At 40.0% G+C, this 25,321-nt stretch overlaps 1 protein-coding gene across 7 annotated transcripts in view; it reads right to left on the bottom strand.

Annotated features, from left to right (window-relative positions):
* Positions 1-9,593: 9,593 nt before the first annotated feature.
* The window catches only part of ASB3 (ankyrin repeat and SOCS box containing 3), a 126,607-nt gene continuing 110,879 nt past the window's right edge, over positions 9,594-25,321 (bottom strand). For 5 of the 7 annotated variants that reach the window (XM_043543811.1, XM_043543809.1, XM_007072402.4 and 2 more), the window contains 2 exons: positions 23,591-23,724; positions 9,594-11,445 (listed from right to left, as the gene is read on the bottom strand). In XM_043543811.1, coding sequence (XP_043399746.1) covers positions 11,252-11,445; positions 23,591-23,724 — 328 coding nt within the window. In that variant the 3' untranslated portion in view covers positions 9,594-11,251. Of the gene's footprint in view, positions 11,446-11,728; positions 11,837-19,282; positions 19,882-23,590; positions 23,725-25,321 lie in introns of those variants that run through there. The other 2 variants (XM_037895885.2, XM_043543810.1) reach the window with 2 other exon arrangements.

The following is a 25,321-nucleotide window of genomic DNA, read 5'->3' as shown; positions in this document are numbered from 1 at the left end:
GTATGTGGATGGATGCTTGGTGTGGATAATAACTGAATGATCAGGGAGGTGCCAGCCTAAGAATCCAGTGTCCATCGGCTGAAGAAGGCGTCAAGTGGAAATAACCAGAGGACCCCCGGAGAGCAGACTGGAATCCACCCAACAGCCTCAAGAATGGGAGAACCAAAGAACAAGATAACATCTTGGAGCCGTCAGGAATGTGCCATCTGCTGATTGATTCAGCAACAGCATGATGCAGCAATTCCCATAGACTGGCATAGAAAGAAATTCCTATAAAAATAGACTCTAAAAAGTGAGAACTTTGGGGTCTGATTCTGCAAACCAACTTCCAGGAGCATCAGATGAGCATCTGACAAGGCCCTGCTCCCTCCTCATGTCCAGGCCACCTGGCCAGTGGCTTGGCATGAGCAACTCTAAGGCTGGTAACTATGATAACAACTTTGCAGAACCTGTGTGTGTGTGTGTGTGTATGAATGAATGTGTGAATAAATATGAGATTGAATGGAATGTTATAGCTATAACTAACTGCTTACTATGATAACAACCTTGCAGAACCTGTGTGTGTGTGTATGAATGAATGAATGTGTGTGAATAAATATGAGATTGAATGGAATGTTACAGCTGTAACTAACTGCTTACTATGATTCTTTCTGTATTCACAATAAATGTGGTATTTTGCCTTTTTCCCTTTAATAAGATCCTGCTGGTTTTTATTTTATTGGTACAACACTCTGTCACTTCCAATTGATAAATCCCCAGCTTATAGCAAAAATTCTTGGTGTCAGTCCCTAACTGCATGAGCTTGCACTTTGCACTATTAAATTTCATCCCATTTCTATTACTCCAGTTTTCAAGTTTGTCCAAATCTTGTATGATGGTCCGGTCCTCCTCCAAATCGGCAATACCTCTCAACTTTGTACCATTCACAAATGTTATTAGCACACTCTCACTTTTGGTGTCAAGGTCACTAATGAAAATGTTAAATAAGATTGGTCCTAAAACCAGTCCTTGAGGAACTCCATTAGTAACCTCCCTCCACCCTGACAGTTCACTTTTCAACATGACTTGTTGTAGTCTCCCCTTTAACTAGTTCCTGGCCTATCTTTTGATTCTTGTATTAATCCCCATCTTCTCTATTTTCACTAATGATTTCCTGTGGTGAACTGTATCAAATTCTTTACTAGATGCAGGTAAATTAGATCTACTGCATTTCCTTTGTCTGGAAAATCCCTGGTTCCTATTCCCAGTTTTTGTCCAGACAGGCCCAGTTCCTGCCCTGCCCCCTCCTCATCAGATCTGCTGCCCTCCCCCCTTCCCAGGCCCCATTGGCTCTCAGTTCCAATCTCCCATTCCACCTCAATGCCCAGTCTATCTCCCACCACAACTCCCAGTCCCCTTCCACCAGAACCCCCAATCCCAATCCCCCCAGAAGACTCCTTGTCCCAGTGAAATCCCCCATTGCTCCCATAAATCCAGCTTTTACCCCTCTGCATTCAACTCAAGCAACTTATTCCTCCAGCCTGGCTGGGCCCAGCAGAGGGTCACTGAGAGCACAGCAGAGACAAACTGTCTGGACCCAGCAACCCAGAGATACAATTGCATGGAAAATCCTGCTTAGTCCCAGGCTAGGGCATGCCCAATGCAGATGGAATCTTCAGAAAATTAAGCTGCTAAAATCTAAGAAGGCTCTATTGAGCATGTGCAAACTACTATTTGCAATGGCTTGTAACTTGGCCAAATTTGGGCAGATTTTCGTTGGGATGGCAAAAGGCTCATCCCTGACATAAAGGCCACCCTCCTGCTACATTTCAAGACCCTGCTCCAAAGTATTGGGCACTAGAGATGTTCAAAGAAAAGGCCACCAGAATCTCACATGGGCAAAAAATATTTTTTCCTAACCTCATTCTTGAAAAAGGCTAAACAATTCTGGTTGAAAAACAAACAAACAAAGAACAGCCTGAGACAGACACATCATGAAAAATGTCAACCCAAATGGTTAAAGTTTGGCAAAATTATCAGTAACTGAAAACAGGGTCTTATAATGGGAAGTGTTGGGACAACCTTAATAATAGGTGGTGCTACAGGTCCTGCCTGTAATTACACAGGATTTCACTGTAGCAGAAGCCACAAATCTTATGTTGTATTAATAATCCAGATCATCACTCCTACATCCAGCCAGCCCAAAACCAGGAGGGGCATTTTCAGTGTTTAACACTTAGCAGTCAATCATACTATCTAGCTAGGTACATGCCCTATAACCACCCAAGGCAGTACACCCCAGGTAGTTGTTTGTGTATACCCCTCCCACAGAAAACTCAGAATGGTCACCATAAGCATGGGGCTAATTACAAAACCATATCTGGGAGGAGTTTCATCTGGCAGCTGGTTTTAGGGAGGTTTTTTTTAAATGTCCTTACAAGGCATGAATTAAATTGTTTATTTTTAAAATCTTTCCACCTGCCCATAGAGCTAATGACAGGTTAAAATGACACAGTGAAATAAATAGATAACAACCTGTATGCCATCTATGTATCATTAATTCCTCACAGTAGTGGTATGATGGTGATCCCATGGCTTCCTGATAGCACATTATGGCTCTGTAGTTACAGAGTTAAGCTACTAGGTAACACCCCACCCCTTTCTCTCAAATTTCACCCACTAAGGCCTCAGATACAACAAGGGAATATAAGTTGCCGCATGGATACGCAGAAAGATGAAGTGAAGTAATATTCTAAATTTGTATTTAAACACCACTGATGTGCACATTGCAGACTGGGTGTTATTGTAAGTGAACACTTGGGCTTTCTTATCAGCCACTTTGTTCACACATATGTGCACACTGGATGTGTTGTAACAATTCCCTGTAGCGACAACAGCTGTGTGGGCCAGTTTGAATAGAGACCAGTGCTGCTGCCAGCTGTTTGTTTCTGCTTTGACATCGTTCATTTGTAAAAAGATTTCTGGGGAGTTCCTTATAACACACATTCCTCTTCTCAGTCCTCTTTTCAGTTTCCCAGTACATCCAAACGCTCCTAAATTATGGTGCTGTTTGCATGAAAAATGTGGCCTAATATTCTAGGCCCATTCCTTTCCTCAGGTTAGTGGTAATTTAACTATATTTTCCCTCTGTCTGCCCTGAGCATGTCACCATAGTCTGAGCAGAACAGAACAGAACCCTGTCAGAAGCAGATTGCACCTCACTTGTGCTTTGTGTTTGAGAAAACCAATATGTAGTTATAAGAATGGGTGGTCTCTCACATGTGTAAGATTCCCAGGTATATTTGCATTAGTATAGTGGACACATGCAAATCTTTGCAATAGCTTCAGATTAACTAATATGCCACAGATTAACACAATGTAGCCTGCAATGCACAAGATGTACAGAGACTTTGTAAACACAATATAAGAAAGCACTGTATGTTGATGATTCAGAAATTGTGCTTTATTCTGTCAATATATTTACATTGCATAACCACAAGTGAAATGATTGTGGAGGGGCAGTCTAGGTCTTTGGACAGTTACTTATATAATACATCTTGTATAGCAGCCTGTACAATGTTAGCTACATCAGCAGTAGTAACGTGACAAAAGCGTCCTTAGGTTGCCCCACTCATCTGCCAGCATTTCCTCTCTCCATCTTGTCCTTCGGAGATGGTGGGTGAAAGAGCAGGTCTTTTTATATGACAAACAATAGTCCAGCCCATTGCTGCCATGCCTGAACGTGTTTATTAGATGCTGCTCTGGTGAGTAACATGGTGATGACACTAGTTCTGACTACAGCTGCAAGTCAGTTGGATAGTTAGGTGTCTGTTTCCATTAATTGTGGTGTGCTACTGCTTTGGGAACTCAGGCCTATAGGTGCCAATAGTGCTTTGCACGTTCAGCTGGAAGGTGGGATCATTTTTATTAGTCTTTTTGGAATCTGCTCCACAGTACGGTACTAGGAGGAGACTTTGCAATTTTCAGCCTGCACCCGCATCTGCTCTTCGCAGTAGATTTTCCAGGAAGAGACGGCGGTGCAGGCTGAAAATTGCAAAGTCTCCTCCTAGTAATGTAGGGGGTAGATTTTCCAGGTCAGCAACACTAGATGTGGTTGTGGGACTGGTTTAGGAAATTCCTGTAGCCATGCTACCTAGCAGAGGTGTGGCTTTTGTTTCAAGTTCTGGGCTGCCTTCTTGTGAGATAATCAGGGTCTTTTGATGGTGTATTGAGTATATTTTTTTAGACTCGATCTGTTGTATGCTGGCTGAGTTTATCACGCTGCATTTTCTTACTTGTTATGTGCTAATACGAAGCCTAACTTTCCACAGCTGTAGCTGGAGATGGTGGCATGGAACATTCGCCTCCTTGCTCCTGTGGCATGGCGTTTGCAGCACTGGGACTCAAGCTTTCTGCAACTGTCTACCTACACGCTCATGATGTGCCACTATATCTCCCTTGGGAGCTGGGGCTGCGTTGCATGGCAGCTGTCTCACGCCTGACAAACTGTAGTAGCAGAGAGATGAGTAGCATGTACCAATGACTAATAAACTAACTCCCTTTTCTTTGGCTGGAGTGGAGGGAGTTCACTTTTACCACTGTTGCAAGCTAAACTCCTGACCAGCTCAGTCAGGGGGATGCTGTACTGGTACCTCGCTCGCTGTAAAAGGTGAGTGCTACTGCAGCGGCTGTCACTGTCGCCTAGCTACTGCTCTTTGGATTTGTGACTCTGTGCAACTGGCCTGTACCAGCTACTACTTGTCTGGGGGGTGGACTATGTAAGAACTCACTCTTACATGGACTTACAGTGAAGAATAAGCAGCAGGGAGTGGGCCATAGGGGTACTGCTCAGCCATCCCCGCTTTTTCTACAAAGCATGCCCTTTTGGGGCTGCTTGTGGAACAGCACAGTGGGTTCTGTCAGTTGTTCATATGTACAACTCTCCTTGGTAGTCCAGCAGTTATTCTGGTCAACCTTGCTTTTTTTAGGGTCCATACGAGGCTTTTTTCTGGATTCAGCATCTAAAGACATCACAAGAATCTGCCTGATGACACTGTTGAGCATTTTGAAGCATTGACATTTCATCGCCCCTTGCCACTTCCCGTTCCAAAGAACGTGGTGCCCGGCAGTTTGGCACGGTCACAACAAACACATCTCATTTACAAGGTGCATCACTCTCGCAGGAGCACTTGATTAACTTCAAAATGTCTAAAGGAGCAAGTTAAACATTGTCTGGTGCAGTTTTTGGAAACAGAAACTTGGAACTGTCATGTCTCCATCCATTCTGCAGTGGATCAAGTGGCGATGCATCTAGAAGATCCACAGCACTTTTCCACATACATGCCTGAATATGTGCTGGTTTTACATTTTCTATAAGTGCTTCAGCTTTGGCATTGACATGATACGTTTGCCAATTTTCCCTGTCCGTGATTTCTGCCATGCTTCTGACATGCAGGCACAATTTAATTGTCTGTACCATACAACCAGGCATTGATGCATTGATGTCACGCAGCAGAGAGAGGGAGTATCCAGCTTACAGAATCTTCAACAGTGTGCCTTTGTCGAAGTCAAAACAGGAAGTTACTATCTCACAGCCTGAGAGTGCATGGTCAGCTAACAGTCCTGGTACAATACTCAAGTGTTGCTCTGAGGTAGCATGGATATCTATTACAGCACTCGGCTGGGCTGGGGGTTCCATAATCACTAAAGATGTTAGGCCCTGTTCAAGATAATGGTGCAAGAGTAATACAAATATGTCAATGTCATCCAATAATACTGATATTCCCACCAGTTTCTCTTTTGCAATCATCACCATTTCTTATATAAGAATGCTGTCAGCTTCCTCATGCGACGTGGCCATATCTTCTCTGTTAATCAGAACACTTTCCTACTTTATTTCAGCTGGCTTGTTGTCTCTCCCTGTGATGTCTAGCTTGTGGCATACAGTGTGTCGTTGGTGAAACTTCTTGTCTTGAATGAGCTCTTAACAAATGATATCATATCAACTGTTTCTTATTTTCAGTACACACCAAGACAACTTTCTGTAGAGGTATCTGTGCACTTGTATCCAAATGATGCATTCTGGGTGCTTTTGTAACTTTGCTAGATCTTGTGACAGTCTTTGCGCTCATGTCTTTGTACCTGTCAAAGACAAGGTGCTATGCATATCTGCTGCCAGCTTACGTTGAGTGTAGACTCTGAAATTGGTCAAAGTTCCTGATGATACTACTTGCTGGCCAAAGAACTGTTGAACTGTCAGTGACTGTACAGGTGACTTCTTGTGAAATATGTCTAGTTGACAACTCTGTCTGCAGCTGCTTTTTTAGGTTAGCCTTAGCCTTGGCAATCCTCATGTCACCAGTCATTGAACATTGATGTTCGCACAGGAGCCAATACATATGATCAAATATGCTTGTCATCAACCTCTCATGAACTTGTTTGTAGGCCTATCACTCTTGAATAGATAAGGTTAGAGTCAAATACGTTTGCTGGATCAACCTATATATGCTTTTTTTTGTTGTTATTGTCAGTGTCTCTGCTCTCCTTGGTATTGCATCACAGAACCCTGTGGGGCCAGCTACATTCAAATTCTTCCATTTGGTAATTCCAATGGTAAGTACATCATCCACACTGACTGATGGTAGTGCTACTTCACCACTGACAACATTTATTATTGCCTCTGGGTGCTTACTGGGAGGTCTAACAGATCAATGCAATGGATAGAGAAGCCATTAGTAGGAAACCAGAGATATGAGCTCATGCTCAAATAAATTGGTTAGTCTCTAAGGTGCCACAAGTACTCCTTTTCTTTTTGCGAATACAGACTAACACGGCTGTTACTCTGAAACCTATGCACCTGTAGTAATTCTTGACTTCATTTCTTCTTTGTGGATCTCTTGTATTGTGCCTGATAGGTGACATTTATATTTGCAATGTCTTCCACCAGGCAGCTGCATATATGGAGGCTAAGGGCCCAAGTCTTGAGAGTTTCTGGTTTCAGAGTAATCCAAATAATAGCACCATGGCACACTTCATGAAGATAGTTTCAATGTACTGGCCACTCCATATACCATTCCATATTTCTGGAACATAGAGCATGACATGCTCACCCTTGATGAACCAGTCTAAGACATTACCTGTCATGGATTCCAACGATGCAGGTAATCCAGCTGAAGAAATGTATGGGAGCATCATAAGTGCTCATATTTCAAAATGCTCAGCAGTGACAAGGTATCGTGAGACAGTTTCTTTGGATTCAGGGTCTTGAAATTCAGAATCTACCAGACTTTGGCCTTGGCAAATGCATTTTTTTCTATTTTACATGCTAACAGAAACGGAAGGGGAGACAGGAGTCAGCCCAATTAGAAATGTAAGGTAACAGTTGGACTTGAGCGGGGACGGGCAGCTCAAATCCTGAGATTTAGCTCTGTAAGCACTTTGGGAGGGAAAATACTATTAACAAACTAACCTCTATTTATTCTTTTGCCAGAGTGATCTTCTGAATTAGTTCAAGAGGAACGTTCACATTATTTGATCAAATATGCATATTAACCTCAGAATTTCATATTATTTTTAGTTCTGAAATAATTGGCCTATAAGGTCACCACATATACCTTCTTCTCCACATACTTTGTCTTGTCAGAAGCAGAGTGAAAATTAGCATTTTTTTACTGACTCATGATGGGCTTTATCATCCAAATGGTAAACCAGTGAGTAAAACGTTATGATAACCCTTAACTGATAAGAGAGACAAACACATATTATTCATGAATCTCATTGTTCCAATTGCAATTACCACCTGTTCCACTTCACCTATTAGGGGCAAATATGAAATACAAGCAAGGAGACAGAAAGTTTTGACTGGTGAGATCTGTACAATAATGCATTTGTGTTACACTGTTTTACCATTTTATCAAAGACACACCTGCACTCTACATTACTAAAAACACAGTCATTTTGACATTTGAAGGATACATTTGGCCTCTTCTGTTTTTAATTACCTGCTCTTTCACATTTAACAACCTTTTGAGTTTAAAACCAAAGATGATGAGTTTCTGAAGATTAGGTTCTCCAGCTGTGGTCTTTGGTCCATGGTGGTCTGTGGAGCAACTATCGGGATCCACAATGAGATTGAGCTGGCTGGCAATCACCTCCTATTTCCAGCTGCTAAATTTCATTGAAAGACAGCTAAAAATACATAATACTTTATTATTACTTTTCCATATAAACAATTGCTTTAGTTGCCACTGGCCCTTATGTGATCGCTTACAGGAGCAGAAAATGGGCTGCACAATTGTGAAAGGGAATGGACGTGATCCAGGAACCTGTTTCTATTAAGATGTGGTGCACACCTGTGTTCCCTCTAAGCTGCGTGGTCGTGCGGCTGCCCAGGAGTGAATCAAGTGCCGTGCACTTGATTAGCAGAGTGGCGCACAGCGGCATGTGTTCAGGTGCCTCTTCCCCCACTGCTCTGTAGCTGCGTTGCTCCTGCCCTCTGCCTTGGAGCCCCTGGCCAGCTGCTCCTGGGACCCTCATGTTGGCTGTACAGAGCGGGGTGTGGGGGGAAGAGGCACTGATGTCAGGGTGCTCCCCTCCCCCCGCCCATGTACCCTGTCGCCACAAAGCAGGGCAGAGGGGACAGGGCTCAGGAGCAGGAGAGCTCAGCTGCTGAGTTCTGAGCTTCCCGGTGGGTTCCTTAGAGAGACAGTGCACAGTCTCTCATAGGCTTCCCCAGCAGCCAGCACACACACACTCTCTCTTTGTCTCTCTCTCTCTCTCTCTCACACACACACACACTCTCTCTTTGTCTCTCTCTCTCTCTCACACACACACACACACACACACACACACAGAGTCTGTCCCTCTCTCACACATACACACACAAACACACTGTCTCTGTGTCTCGCACACATACACACACACTGTCTCTATTTTGACACACACAAACACAGAGTCTCTATCCCTCACACACACAAAGTTTCTATCTCAACACACACACACACACACACACACACACACACACACCCCATCTCTTTCACACTCACCTCCCAACACATACTTTTGTTGCTGTTGTTGTTACTTCTTGGTACTTCCTGCAATGCACATATATTCTCTGTAATTTTATTCTTTCAAAGTGTTGTTATTTTGGTTTTTTGACTGGTCGATGCATTTAATAATTTTATTTCTCTCTTATGCTTAAATTTAATTCTTTGAGTAGTGAGTTCAGGAGTGGGTGGGTGAGATTCTGTGGCCTGCGTTGTGCAGGAGGTCGGACTAGATGATCATAATGGTCCCTTCTGACCTTAGTATCTATGAATCTATGAATGTCTAACCTGTCCTGGCTGGAGTAATTATCCCTATGGTAACTTTTAAAATATATATATTATATCTAGGTTTTTTGTTTCTACTGGTGGTGCACATTTGCACATTACCTTGATACTGGTGCACATAACAAAATTCATTCCGCATCTGGATGGAAAAAATTAGAGGGAACATTAGTGCACACTATGAACGTTTGAGAACCACGCCTACAAAAATTACAATTGCGGGGAGACTAAATGAGACTGACCCAAAGGCAAGCATGTTGAAATCTGATAAGATCTCCAACATGGAAATTTTCTTCTTAAATTGTTTATTAAATAAGACAAATGGTTTGATAACACATGGAAAATATAGGTGATACCAATTATTACAACGTTAGCATTGTATCCTAACAATGAACATATGCACTCTGGTACAGCACAGTACACAGGCACATCTCTACACAGTGTTATCAAATTCCTCTCACTACAAACCTCATGTGGAAATACAGGTGCCTAAGGTAATAAGATCTTTTGAAGGCAAGAAGGAACTTGAATTGACTGTTCTCACTCATGTGTATAGTTTGCATTTCCATTTATGAAGGCTGGCTAACTTTTCCAACCCAGCCGTAATTTTTTTTTTTTAATTTAAGCTACAATATCCACCATTGTTTGCATTCCTGACCATGGTCAGCTCTAGATATGTGACACAGTTGGGACTTTCCTAACAGAAAAGCAGAAGTGAGGATAACCAGCAAGAACAGACATTCCATCTCCAGAAATATCCCAAACAGGGCCAGAACTCAAGTCATTACCAATCAGAACAGAGATTGTCAATGCTATGTAATTAAAGAAAAAATAAATACATTCAGCAGATTAAACTCCTCTTTGCAACCAGCAGATATGGGATCACTGAACAGGTACGTGCTTAATCTCCTGATAAAAGAATTAGTAAGAAACTCCAAAATATATTTTAGAGTAATTACTGGTAATAGGACAAATCACCACACTCATAGTGAACCTGAATTCCTTTTGTACTCTAATTTCTAAGAAACTAGAATAAATAGTCCATGAATCTGAACATGATATTTGGGATTATTGCAGCATTTCAATTCTACTATAACATCATTCCAAATACCACTGTAGTATGTGCTGTTCAAACACTAATCTGAATATTGCTTTTTTCTTCTATCGAGTATGTGCATAAACCTGATCTGCATCTCTGAAGTACCAAAAATTTCATTTTCGTGTCTTTAAAGTTGGGTTGGAGGAAGTATTCTTGTTTTGCAAATAAAATACTATGTATAGTTTTATGGAAAAATGAATATCCTAAGACATTTTCATGGAAGGCAGAACAGAAGCAACTAATTATAGATTAATTAATTCGTACAAATTAAAACAGAAAGGATCAGACCTACCTCAACAAGCACTTTCCTTTTGGACATTCAGTGATCTCAGATGTCTGGCTCACCTAGACCATTTCTCAACATGTAAGTACAGAATACTCATATAATTTGTAATTTTTGACTTTAAAACATATTTTGTTTGGCATGTATTAATATTTGTAATAGGATTTTTCACATTAATTTAGTGACTGACAGGGATAGCTATCTAGAAACTATGTTCACTGAACAGGTTGATTTTACCACATAAGAGGAAGGAATTTTTTTTTTGAAAGAAAGAATACAAATGAAGGGACTAGAACAGATTTTTTTTAAAGCTTTCTATGTAGTTGAGAACATCATAACTTGCAACATACTTCTAATTAAAAGGTAAACTGCAATGTGAAAAAAACCTTTACTGGAGTAGCAAATATGCGGATACAGTAGCTCTCCTTCGGAGTCTGCTAATTGACATTCATAAAGTCTGCAACATTTGGGTCCAGACTCAGGCAGTTGGACTATCAAGCATCAGCACCACATGCTTCCCTTCTTGGTGTCTTCTGAACTGGAATGAGTTGGGGAAAATGTTCCTTAATCCAATTCACCCTGAATTCTGGAATGTTCTGGAATGCCGTTTATTCTCAATATATCTAAATACAGCAGATAGTCCTGTAGACAAGTGGGCAATGGCAATTTACGGATAAACTGGTCAGATCGTAGGTGTTCACTTTTTAAAATGGACCGGATCTCAAGACGACAAAGGTGAGCCAAGGAAGGGATAAAGGCTGTAAAATGAAAGAAACAAAAATCAAACTGAGGAAAAGAACTAAGGGATTAAACTATGTGCGTATATTTTTGCTTCTTTTAGGCAGCTCTCCTTTGATAAAAGAACATTAAATAAACCACTGGCCAGATGATTAATCAGAGTTCTAATGTCTGAAGAAGCCTAGCAGTTTTAAAACCAGTACGTTAGAATGTCCCTGTATCAGCTGGATAAAAATACCTTAATCTTGATATATATGAAAACAAACTATTTCACATTCTACTAAAAAGTTCCACTCAACTTGCCTAAACCACCAGTTGCTTGGACAGAGATTAGCAGACGTCATGGTACACACAGGGAGTGACAAAATAAAATCGAGATGATGGAAAGTCAACAACGGAAACACTAATTTCCTGTGGGGAGAAAAGAGTCAATATTGATGACAAAAGTTGTTGGTTCATGATAGTATGATTGCCATCTTTTCTTATCATTGTTCAGGCTATTACTAGTCAGCTTCTCCTTTAATGAACCGAGATTCACAATTACATTTTTGTACAACATACCTACAGTTGTCTTAACCTGTTGTGTTGGCTAATATGTTTTATTGTGAAATTAGAAATTATAAACCATCCGTGTGCAAACTCTCTTTCTCACACACACACACATATAGATACAATATAGCTCATATGAATATCTATATATCTCTATATACTCCCGGCTTGTGTCTCATCAAATTGCAGCCCAAGAGTCAAGTGGTATACTAATGCAGAGAAAATACATTGCAATATATTGTTACTATTTAATACAGATGCAGCAGTTGAATTTTGGTGGCGTTTTACAGACAGTCCATTATGTCAGTGTGGGCACCCACAAACCATTACACATATTGTTGGAGACTGCAAAATGACTCAACATCCTGGAGGTCTTTGCGTCTTGAACATTGTTTACAAGAATGCTGCGGCTTGGCTTGACCGGATTGCATACACCAAATAAATAAATAATACAGATGTTGGAATGCAGCTTTAAGCCTTCATATAATACATTAAGATTTTGTTTTACCTAAAATGTTGCTATAAGATCTGATTAATTAAGAATGACCAATCTGCTAAAAGGTGAATAAGCAGCACTGTCCCTATAGACACTCCCGTATATTAAGGAATATCATGGCCTGGTACAAGCTCAATTTTTTGTTTCAGACAGACACCAGAAGAGAACAAAAATATGTCTGATTATATAAGAGAAAGGAGACAGTGAGACTTAACTGTGTTGGGTCTTCCATAATATAATTCTCTCCTTTCATCTCCTTCTCTCTCATCTTCCCCTTCTTATATTATAGAAAAATTTGTTTTAAACTTACATTCCTCACTAACAATGTCTTGGTCACAATCTTATAAAAATTCATGACTTTTATAAACACTTAAGGGTCTGATTCTCATTTTTACCAAGGCCTCTTTACCGCCAATCTGGCAGTGCAAAGTGGTATAATCATCTACAATAATTCTGCTGCTACGGTAATTTACCAATTTAAACCAAGGTTTAAACCAGAGCTGCAGTATCTAGACCAACCCATTTTTGAATTATGATGAGCAAAAATGAAATAAATAGATTAGAAATATATCCATAAAGTGAGATTGTGTCATTTTTTGGACTCCCCAGTCTCTCAGATTTGCCTCAGACGCTCTAGAAAATGTTTGTCCTGGCATAACATAAAACCTCAAAAATGTTAGGTAGATTGACAAATTTGGGTGTAGTAAAAAGGGCCAAATGTGGTTTAAAATGGAAGGCTTCATTAAACCTTAAATGCCAAGTCTCCAGAATGGCACTGGGACTTGCTTACAGAACAAAGAGCACAGTTTGAATGGAATTTACGGCAGATTTAAAAGCATAAAAAGAATCAGCATGCCAGATTTTTTGCCAACAGTGCTCAGTGGCAGAAAGGAAGAGGAGAAGCAATGGAGTTAGTGAAAGGTGTCAGAATTCAAATGTTAGGAAAAGAGAGTCCGGATCAAGGGAACATGGTAGGAGTTTAAATGAGATGGGGTGGGAGCGGGGGCGGGAAGGAATAAGATAAAAGGAATCAAGATTAAAAGAGGACATCTTCCATCTATCGAGTGAGCTAACAGAGAGGGGCAGGACATGGAGAGAAGAATGAAGGTTAATTAAATTAGCAATTATCCAAGTGCAGACATTACGTTATACTAGCTGACCCATACAAAAGCCTGGAAAAAACGATTTCTGATCAGAGTTTAACTTAACCTTTTCATTATTAAAAGATGGTATTTCGTTCTTCTGTTGGTCTATTTAGCAACTGACGATGACTGTATCTTCACGCTCCTTCCCTCGCTCTCCCAATGGGTGATGTGTGGCTACGTGGTTTCCATAAGTAATTGGCTGACCTTTATCTCAAGAGCAGGAGTGTGACAGAGCAACACAAACTTTTATAAAATACAAGAGTTCAGGTTTATCTGTGCTCTAACTGGAAAATAACCAACTTGTATCTATGTTCCCTACTCCTGGGCTACTGTCACCTCAGAGTCCCTTTCCTCTCAGGCCACAATCTGTTGCCTCCCCAAGGGTTTAAAGTGGAATCTCCTGCCTTTGAGGTCCCCTTTTTGCCAAGGAAATATAATAAAAGACAGTAACATGAATAGCTAGAACAATGTCTTAACTTTAAAGTTGTTTTCTCTCTGTCCCCTGCCATTTCTTTATTGCCTTTTCTCTCAGGTTAATAGGAGTAAGGGTATATTTGTCAAGCCTTATTGATGGCGACAATCCTCTTTGGCCTTTCCCACAAAATGGGTTGGGGAAGTTCTTTTCCTTTCCCCATCCTCTGTCTTATGTGGACAGGGAAGCTGTGTGTTCTTTTCCTCCTCCTCAGGGCAGAGGGATGACCATATTATACATACCTGCCCGACCCCCAAGTTATGTACTCAGGTGGCTAAGACAAGCCACCACCCATACCACCATGGCCACAGAGATATTTTTAGCACACTATCTCAAGCAGACCTAGTGTGTGTCTGTCTACCCACCCTGGGAAGTATGCTCCCAGCTGCAGTGTAGACATACCCTCAGAAAGGAGTGGACATCAATTCTATTCTCCAGGAGAAGAGAGAGTCAATCAGGAAACAAGAGGCCACAGAGGAATAGCTGTTGGAGGTCACCCAACAGCACTACTACTGTTCAGTGTCATATTTCACCTGATCGCCAATGGAGTAGGCTGGCCCCACGGTGCAGATTACAGCATTGGTAGAGAAATGTTGGTATGGCAACAACTGTCAAACTGGCTCAAGGCAAGACCAGGTTTATATATTATTTATCAATGCACACAAAAGCTATACCAAAGGTCTGAGATAAAACCAATACAAGCAAAGAAATTCAGAGTTAGGCTCTTGTTTCTTAGATATTGCAGCAGATATCATGAAGAAATCAGCAGATTTTAGCAAAATTGAAGAGTATGCTGTGAGTTAAAGATGAAGCGACAGGCTTAGCCACTAATTCTCCTTCAGAATGCCCTCTACAGATCCACACTTTTATGATGTGTGAGCCCTCCCCATCACAGTTTAGCAGACCACTGGCATACTAGTGCCTCCAAACAATTTGAGCAAGACTATTTAGCAACTGAGACGATTGAATGGGGCACCACTGCACCAACCGCTCTCATTTCACCCTTATCTTACAAGGAATCTTAGTTTTATTCAATGACTTTTTAAATGAATTAGGCTATATATGCAGGTTTGTTATGATCTAGCTAGTATTCTTTAGGGTCAGATACCTCACTCCAGTAGGCCTAGTTACAACTTCAATGGCATGCTTACTGTGCCTAGGACCAAAATTTGTAAAACTACCACATGAATTGCCAGTCAGGCATTACTCTCTTAAAATGCTCCCTTCAGAGGGCAGTTCTGCAATCATTGTTTAAATTAGGCCTCCTCTGCCCTCCTTCTTGGGTGGTTAATATTGGGTTTTGGTTTCCTATATCCCCTGTGATTGAGAATCTGCATAACAATTAGCAAAGGAGAAAGAAAAGTTATTTTGCTGGTATCTGCTTTTCAGGTACATTGCATCTGCAGATCCATCTACCTCACCCAATAATTTTTTTTAATTTAGTAGAAACAGCTGTGGATGGAGGCATGCCAAGGTTCCTTTTTTAGCTTCTCTTTGTTTGTATCTGAAAAGGGGCATTTGCAATGCCTGCCAGCTCTGCAACTTTATCACAAGTCTCAGAATATTTGGTGTTTTTCTTGAAGTCCCAGCTCCTGAAGTAATATGATTACATGAAAATCTCAACTAACCAACTAAAAAAAAGTTTCTAGCTCTCATATTTGTGGAGCAAACCTTGAAAATGTGAACCCTAAAGACTCAAAAGGCACAAAACAAATAAAATGAAATAAAATGTATTATTTTAATCTTGTGAGTTTTAAGACAATCTCATGAGTTTTGGGGAGTCAGGCTTATTGCTTTTGAATGCCTGGGGATGGCAATACATGTGTGGCCCCAATGAGCACTGCTCTTTTAGATGTTTCAAAGCTCACAACAGTAGGTGTGTATAAGCTAAGAATGTTGATTTGCAAGCAGCTATATACTATATTTTATTTATGTATGTACACACACACACAATAAATAAATACAGTTACTGGTGATTAATTTCTCTTTTATTTGCATACTATCTTAAAGTCAGACTACTGTTATTAATATGTTATTTGAGTTCAATTTCTTTCTTTTTTATTTTTTGGAAAAGATATATGCCATTTCAATAGGATCCCAATTTCAGTAGGATCATTTTGGTTCTATTGTTGAGAATAACACATTTGTCGTGGCTTTTGGTTCTATGATTCTTAACCTGACAGATTAGCAGCTGAGGATCAATCTCAGCGTAACTAAGGGACTGTTTATCCTATGGGTTAATGTACTTTGTAATGTGTCACTGAATACTTTGACCATTAAATACACATGTACTGTAATGCTACATGCTCAAAAGTCTTGAAACTTTTAATACTAAGTATTTTCTAGAGATGGGCAATCACCTTTGTAAACAGCAGTATTAATTCTGGAATTCTACAACTGGCAAACACAAGGTCCAATAATCCTCTGAGTACAATACAGAATACTTAGCAGAAGTATAGGATAATAGTACATATTTCAATGGGACAGAACAAAACACACAAAAAATGGGGATTTTAGCACATAAGAAAAATCTTTGGGATCAATCTCCATTGAGGAAGATCATCCACAGCACTCTAATACTTAGGATCATGTTTTTAACCCAAGAGACAATAGTTTTCCCAATATAAACTCCATATCCTATCTATAGTAATGTACTATAAATAATTTACTATAGAGTACAGTAGAATGTACTAGAGAGTACAGTAGAACCTCGGAGTTATGAACATCTCAGGAATGGAGGTTGTTCATAATTCTGAAATGTTTGTAACTGAACAAAACATTCTGGTTGTTCTTTCAGATGTTTACAGCTGAACATTGACTTAATACCACTTTGTAGCTTTACTATGCAGAAGAAAAATGCTGCTTTTAACCATCTTAATTTAAATGAAACAAGCACAGAAACAGTTTCCTTACCTTGTCAAATCTTTTTTTTAAACTTTCCCTTTTTTTAAATAGTTTATGTTTAACACAGTAGTGTACTGTACAGTATTTTCTTTTTTTGGTCTCTGCTGCGTGATTGAGTACTACCGGTTCCAAATGAGGTGTGTGGTTGACTGGTCAGTTTGTAACTCTGGTGTTTCTAACTCTGAAGTTCTACTCTATTTATCTTTATTCCTTTCATTCTCAGCAATTCATTTACTCATATATTCGGACAAGTTTACAATACTTAATGGTTATACAATGTGATGTTTGCCTTGGGTGCTTTCAATTTCATTTATTTCAGTCATCATGTTTATATGTTCCACAGTCTGTACATAGGTTGTAAAATGCCACTTTTACTTTGGCATGAAGCATACTTCTATTTCTTGGAGAATGCTACTACTAGTATAGTTTTATACTTAATACTATAGATACACGTTGAAGATTGCCTCACAAACACCAGACACAAAAACAGACCTTTCAACTACAAAAGCAAAAAAGGTTGCCAGTTATACTGAAATTTTCCATGATCTTCCACCAACTTAAAGCACAGCACAGTTCAAAAGTAACATTGACTATAAAGAGACAAGTTCCATTTCATTTCATTTCTCCCTCTTTTTCATTTGAAAGCCTCAAGTCAAAAATAAGATGAACTTCTTGCAGGGACAGTGGAGAGCAGTTTAATAGCTGCAATAAATCAATATTCTTTTAAGGTAAAACTTTCTGAAATGTAGCATCTTCAACGAAAAAAGTTCCACTTTTTAAAAAAAAGTTATTATGTCACCTTTCACCCTCATACCACACTGAGCCAACTTTGCTGCTGCACACGAAGTGTTCTGTCCCAACAAATAGTCCATCTGAAACAGCACAAAATATAGAATGCAGTAACATGATATTTTCTAAAAGGGATGAGAGTTCCTTTTAGCCCTCATGATGATGGGACCAAAAAAAAAAAGAAGAAAGAAACTAACCCTTTATCAGTCATTTTTTGAAAAATGTTACTTTTGAAAGCAGTGGCAATAAATTCTGAGGAGGCTGCTTGTCCCACTTTCTGACTGATAATAAGCACAGTTCTCACAACTATTAGAGGGAAATCAGAGGTTTGGAAGACTGAGGGAGGAAGAGATGGAAAAAGAATATAGGAATTCCATGAATCCAGAACTGACTTGTACCAGCAAGTATGGGCTGGATGAATGGACTATAAGGTGGATAGAAAGCTGGCTAGATCATCTGGCTCAACGGATAGTGATCAATGGCTCCATGTCTAGTTGGCAGCCCGTATCAAGCGGAGTGCCCCAAGGGTCAGTCCTGGGGCCGATTTTGTTCAATATCTTCATTAACGATCTGGAGGATGGCGTGGATTGCACCCTCAGCAAGTTTGCAGATGACACTAAACTGGGAGGAGAGGTAGATATGCTGGTGGGTAGGGATAGGATACAGAGGGCCCTGGACAAATTAGAGGATTGGGCCAAAAGAAATGTGATGAGGTTCAACAAGGGTAAGTGCAGAGTCCTGCACTTAGGACAGAAGAATCCCATGCACCGCTACAGACTAGGGACTGAATGGCTCGGCAGCAGTTCTGCAGAAAAGGATGTAGGGGTTACAGTGGATGAAAAGCTGGATATGAGTCAACAGTGTGCTCTTGTTGCCAAGAAGGCCAATGGCATTTTGGGCTGTATAAGTAGGGGCCTTGCCAGCAGATGGAGGGAGGTGATCGTTTCCCTCTATTTGACATTGGTGAGGCCTCATCTGGAGTACTGTGTCCAGTTTTGCGCCCCACACTACAAGAAGGATGTAAAAAAAATTGGAAAGTGTCCAGCGGAGGGCAACAAAAATTATTAGGGGACTGGAACACATGACTTATGAAGAGAGGCTGAGGGAACTGGGATTGTTTAGTCTGAGGAAGAGAAGAATGAGAGGAGATTTGATAGCTGCTGTCAACTACCTGAAAGGGGATTCCAAAGAGGATAGATCTAGACTGTTCTCAGCGGTAGCAGATGACAGAACGAGGAGTAATGGTCTCAAGTTGCAGTGGGGGAGGTTAGGTTGGATATTAGGAAAAACTTTTTCACTAGGAGGGTGGTGAAACACTGGAATGCGTTACCTAGGGAGGTGGTGGAATCTCCTTCCTTTGAGGTTTTTAAGGTCAGGCTTGACAAAGCCCTGGCTGGGATGATTTAGTTGGGGATTGGTCCTGCTTTCAGCAGGGGGTTGGACTAGATGACTTCCTGAGATCCCTTCCAACCCTGATATTTTATTATCTTTTCTTTTTTCCTCAGCTGTCCACTTAAAGAAAAAAAATCACTAAAGCACCTTATATTTTGCTATTATCACATTACAATCTTGGTTTCATTTTACACTTTCAGTTTTCCTTATGCAGACACTAAGCCCTTGTCTATACTACAGAGTTTTGTTGACAAAAGTTATGTCGATGATCAAAAAGCGCTATAATAACATTGCTATTGCATGTTCACGCTACGCTCCTCGTCTCAGCAGAGCATGTCCACAGTTGGTGCTCTAGTATCAACAGTGAGAGCAGTGCACTGTGGGTAGCCATCCCACTGTGCTACTTGCCACCTTCTGCAGCTAGAACTTGTGCGACGGTGGAGTGGATCGCAGCGCATCATGGGTGCAGGCTCAATGTCCCATAATGCAATTCTTTCTGTCCCAGCATTCTGTGGGCTTTCGACTGCATTTTGCAGCATTTTTCATTGGCCCCCGTTTACTGTGCGCCTGCCCTCTCTGTGTGAAAAGATGGATCCTGCACCGCTCTCTACTGTTGTGGTAACTGTCATTAACACATCACGGGTGGCCATGCAATATATCATGAGCTTCCAATCTGAACAGGTATCTGAGTTGCCTGACCTGCTGTATGCTATGGAAAGAAACGACATCAGATTACTTTTGGCATTGACAGAGCAGCTAAACAAGTGGACCATCGCTTTTAGGCTCAGGAAACAAGCACTGAGTGGTGGGATCACATCATTATATAGGTCTGGGATGATGAACAGTGGCTGCAGAACTTTCCGATGCGGAAAGCCACCTTCCTTTGGAAACTCGCCCTAGCCCTGAGGTGCAAGGACACCAAAATGAGAGCAGCCCTCTCAGTGTGGAAGCATGTGGCAACTCCAGACTGCTACCAGTCAGTCAGGTATCGGTTTAGAGTCAGGAAGTCGACCATTGGGGCTGCGTTAACGTAAGTGTGCAGAGCCATTAATTGCATCCTGCTACAAAGGACTGTGACTCTTGGCAATGTGTGTGAAATAGCGGACGGCTCTGCAGAAATGGGATTCCCTAACTGCACTGGGGTGAGAGATGGCATGCATATTCCAAGTCTGTCGATAAAACTCTGCTGCAAAAAGCTCTATGCGTCTGGTTGAGGTGGTTTTATTTTGTTGCCAAAACAAGAGAGTTTTGTTGGCAAAAGTAGCACTGTAGTGTGTATACCTCCACTGTTTTGTCGAGAAAAGCTGCCTTTTGTTGACAAAATTGTGTAGTGTAGACAAGGCCTAAAGGTATGTCTACACTGCAGTGTAAACCCAAGCTGCAAACACAGGCTCAAGCCTAATCCTCCTTCCATTCACACAACTCAGGTCCTGGGACCCCACAGGGAAGAGGGGCCGAGCCTGAGTCAAGCTGGGACACAGGGTTCAAGTCCTATCGTTTTGCAGGGTAGATGCAGCTCCGCTGGACTCGTGCTCTAGGAGTCCACCAAAAATATTCCACAATCCCACAAGCTGACTTTTTTTTGCCCTCTGAACAGTCAAGTTTGGCACACAGTCAGGGTTTTCTATGCTGCACCATGAACAAAGGGCTAGAATGGCCATATTATTGGGAGGGCATTAGAAAGTCTGGGATATGGGTAGTTGGACTTGGGCCCACATAATGCAGCGTAGATGCTGGAGCCCCACGTTGAGACCCACGGTCCAACAATTCCTATCCTGAGGTTACAAGTAAGTGTAGATGCTCAAGCCCTCAGTTAACAAACCCAGGGTCTGCTAACTCAAGTTCTACTAACCCTGAGCTTACATTGCAATGTAGACATACCCTAAGAGTACAAATGCTGCCTGTACACCATATAGGGCAGGGGTTCTCAAACTAGCGGTTGGGACCCCTCAGGGGGTAGCAAGCTGTCAGCCTCCACTCCAAACCCCACTGTGCCTCCAGCATTTATAATCGTGTTAAATATATTTTATAAGTGTTTTTAATTTGGTGGGGGCGCACTCAGAGGTTTGCTAAGTGAAAGTTTGAGAACCAGTACAAAAGTTTGAGAACCACTGATACAGGATATACATTGCAGTCAGACATCTGTGCTGGCCCATACCAGCTGACTTGGGCTAAGGGGCTGTTTAACTACAGCGTATGTGTTTGGGCTCAGGCTGCAGCCTCGGGCTGTAGGACCCTGCATGGTGGGAGGGTCCTAGAGCCCGGGCTCCAGCCTGAACCCATAGGTCTACAGTGCAATTAAACAGCCCCTTAGCCCAAACCCCTTAGCCCAAGTCAGCTGGCACATGCCAGTCATGGGTTTTTAATCGCAGTGTAGACATACTCATAGAAATCCACTAAAGCATCAAAATAGGCCTGACGTAGAAGTTAAGTTCTACATAGACCTGTACTATTCCTCTGCACTGGGGTGAATTTCACCTACAGTGATTAATGTTCTCAATTTGGAGTGTTTGAAACAAACATATCAGAACTGAACTGTAATGACAGGTTCTTTTATATTTAGCACAAATACTTCATTTTTAATTTCGGATATTAAATCTTTTGGGATTCTTAGTACCATTCAAGACCTACTAACATTCAAATGTCCAGTGTAATATGCCACATACGTGCAGGATGTACCTCAGCATGCCTGCTTTTCCTCTCTTTCTGACTAGAGCTGACTGAGAAGTAAAAAAACAAACAAAAAAAATTGTGAGGTGCCTAGGATGATCTCTCTCTCTGTCTCTGACTTTTCTCACTAGGCTTGATTATGCAAGCATTCTGGCCCTGGGAAATCAGTCTGAGGATGGTCTGCTTCTACCTTCTACAATTTGACTAAGACCACCAAGGAAGACTACCAAAAATTTAGGAGTTACTAACTGCCGCCATATTCTAGCTCCTAAATGGAACACATTTAAGTCTGCTAAATGTATAATCATTCTCATACTTTTTCATACTATGAAAACTTAAAATATATAAGAAACCATTTCATGTTTTTTTCATATTTTTCTTAGTATGCTTGGTAATTATGAGTAATAACCTGTCTTTCTCCTAGCTGATCCTGCAGTGAAGTCCTAATGCTAAATTTAGGACATCACATTAATTTCTATAACAGACCGATGTTCTAAACAAAACACAGAATTAAAACTCCACTGAAGGATCAAGCAGGAGGAAGAAATGGACTGCAAAGAAATCAGCCTTTATTACAATATGAATATATTCACTAATAACTAAGGGAACACAGAAAAACTTTGATGAAGTACATTTCTTTATGTAAAGCCTTCTCCCACTCCAATAAGATATGCTGATTAGTATTAAATACACTACTCCAAGGAAAGTCTTATAAAATAAACATAAAAACAATCCTTTGTAGACATTATAGCACCGCTTTAAAAAGGAATTCATTTTACAATGAATCAACAGGAAAGAGTATTGCATAATTTTTCAGATAGCTCAGTACTGCACAGCCCATTTGTTCTGACTGGCTTTTGGGAAGGGTGTGTGTGGCGAGAGATAGTATTTGTGGAAATATATTTATTCATTTTTTGGTTGACTATATTTTAATTATAGGAGGGAAGAGAGGCTGCTGGATTTCTAGGTATTTATTAGAATATTTATATGGTTTGTATTTTTAATTACTTTCAAAAGTGCTTAGATGAGTGGGTAGGCATTTTTGTATTGAGTGTATAAATCAAATTCAATAAGCAAAGTTAGGGGAACATTGTCTAGAAAAAGTAATCAAGTAATATCCATCATCTCCCCTTAAATCTTCTAAGAGGCAGAACAAATCATTTTAGTAAGTTCCACTATTAACTTACACTTGGTGCCTTTACAATATATTTTACACCCACCCTCCAAAGGACATACCTACCTAATCTCTTGAACTAGCTACTAAGACTTTTCCATACCAATTGTCAAGCCAACTGACCTGTACAGGTTACTTAATAAAATCAAGGTTAACTAGTTTACAGTCCTCAAAATCTTTCCCAACAACAGGCTCTCTGAATTGCATTTCATACATGTGTGTTATGATGCCATCCTGCTGCCTTTTCATGTTTAAGGGCACTTAAAACAGTATTTACCTTAGACAACTTTTTATTTAATCTGTATACCAGTAATTACATGGAGAGGATAATCCTGACTAAAAGTATCAGTTTGAAACACATTATGTATTTCATTTACTATACTGTTTATTTTATTAATTCAAATATGATCTTACTTTAGGACAACTACTGGTTTCCCCAGGTATAAAAACACAATTTCTATCCAATTTAATTTTACATTCTGCAGTCTTCACATATTGTTCCAAAGACCTATTTCCGTCTTAAATTCTGGAAATTGATATGTGCAGAAATTAGCTGATTGATTGTTTTACTTACCAAAATGGTTATGTGGAATCCAGGTGGAGGTTTCTTTGTAGTCAGAGAGATTTTGTTCTACAGCTGGAGGAAGCCTTTTCCAGTTAGTGAATTCCAGAGTGAAATTAAGGACGTCATCATTCACAGAATAAATCCTACACAATAAAAAATTACCGTATAACTTTGTCAACTGTTGTACACACTAACCTTAAAGATAATCTTGGGGGAGAGGAGGAAACATATTGAAAGATTTATGTTTTTGTCACAAGTTCCTGGAAATCTACATCCTAAGCATAACAAAACATCAAAGGGAATTCTAAAATAACTTTGACAGCATAACACTTTACTAAAGCAATTATATCTTCCTCCATTACTTTTAGAATTAAGCTATAAGAGAAAGTATGCATTCTAAAATGTATTTGCCTTAGTAATAGGCAGTATTTTTCTCTGTAATAATTGCTTATTCCATCTCTACCTAGGTTTTTACAAGGTCTCTCACCACCAGGGTGAATGAATGTCTCACATTAATGTCTAGTCTTTCCATCACATATGGAAAAAATGTTTAATGGCTTATTTTAATTTAAAAAATAATCAAACCAAAACCTAAGGAATAAAAAAAAAAAAAGATTTGAGTTTTATGCACACACTGATTTTAGCCTCTAAATTTAAATTTGTTAGTCTCTAAGGTGCCACAAGTACTCCTTTTCTTTTTGCAGATACAGACTAATACGGCTGCTACTCTGAAAACTGATTTTAGGGTGATTTATATCTCATTTCTCCAAGAAAATGTGTAAAAAATGGTAAACAATAGCCTTCACAGGATAAATAGGTTACACAGGAAGTCTAAAGAAGTTATTTTTTAAAAAAGGTATTTGAAATGTACTGAAATATAATACTTGCACTTCCACATAATAATTTCTATGCTATATATGTATTCTTCCATTTTCATCTGACTCAACCAATAGTATAAAACATAAAATGCTGTGAAACACACAAATGTACTGGGTGATTAAAATTAATAATAAAAAACCTCCTTGCCTGTTCTATTTTTTCTATTATTTCATTTGTCAGCATTAATTTAGTTCAGGTGTGACCAACAGAGTCATTTTCATGCATTTATCTGAACACTGCACAGGAGTGATGAATCTGATTGCATTGCTTTCTTTAATGCCATGGAGAGTTTGCTTACCACTTTTGGTACTCCCACTAAAATTTACTGTTACTGTAGTACACTGACCATTATATTGTACAGTTGTACAACCCTAAGCCAGTGACAGTTAATCAACCATATGCACAGATGGCATTTACTTTCTATTACTCTGCCAGTACTTTCCAGGAGGAAAAAGAACTAGCATTGCATTTAAAGTTGCAAAAATATATCAAATCTGTAGATTACACAGTAACAGGCAGTTATTTTAACAAGAATGTTTTTAAACAAGTTAAGTCAAGAAACGTGTATAAAAGCACTTGTAGTTTAGCTGACAATTTTAAAAATTGTTACGTACAATACAAATGGACAAGAAGAGTCACAAAAAATTAGGGCTTTTATAGTCTTTACTCTTGTAATCATACACTGCTCTTTAGTTGTAAGTACAGTGCAATCACAAATAACATTTATCATGTCAGGCTTAAAATATGTTGCTTTAACTGCTGAGTATAAAATCAATGAATATAAAAATTCACTAAATCAAGAAAATCAGTCTAATGATGAAGTTAACATTGTAAGCAGTATGACAAGTTCAACTATAATAT

Source organism: Chelonia mydas, chromosome 3 (genome assembly GCF_015237465.2).
Source record: "Chelonia mydas isolate rCheMyd1 chromosome 3, rCheMyd1.pri.v2, whole genome shotgun sequence".
Classification (NCBI taxonomy): Eukaryota; Metazoa; Chordata; order Testudines; family Cheloniidae; genus Chelonia; species Chelonia mydas.
This window is presented reverse-complemented; position numbering and strand designations above follow the sequence as displayed.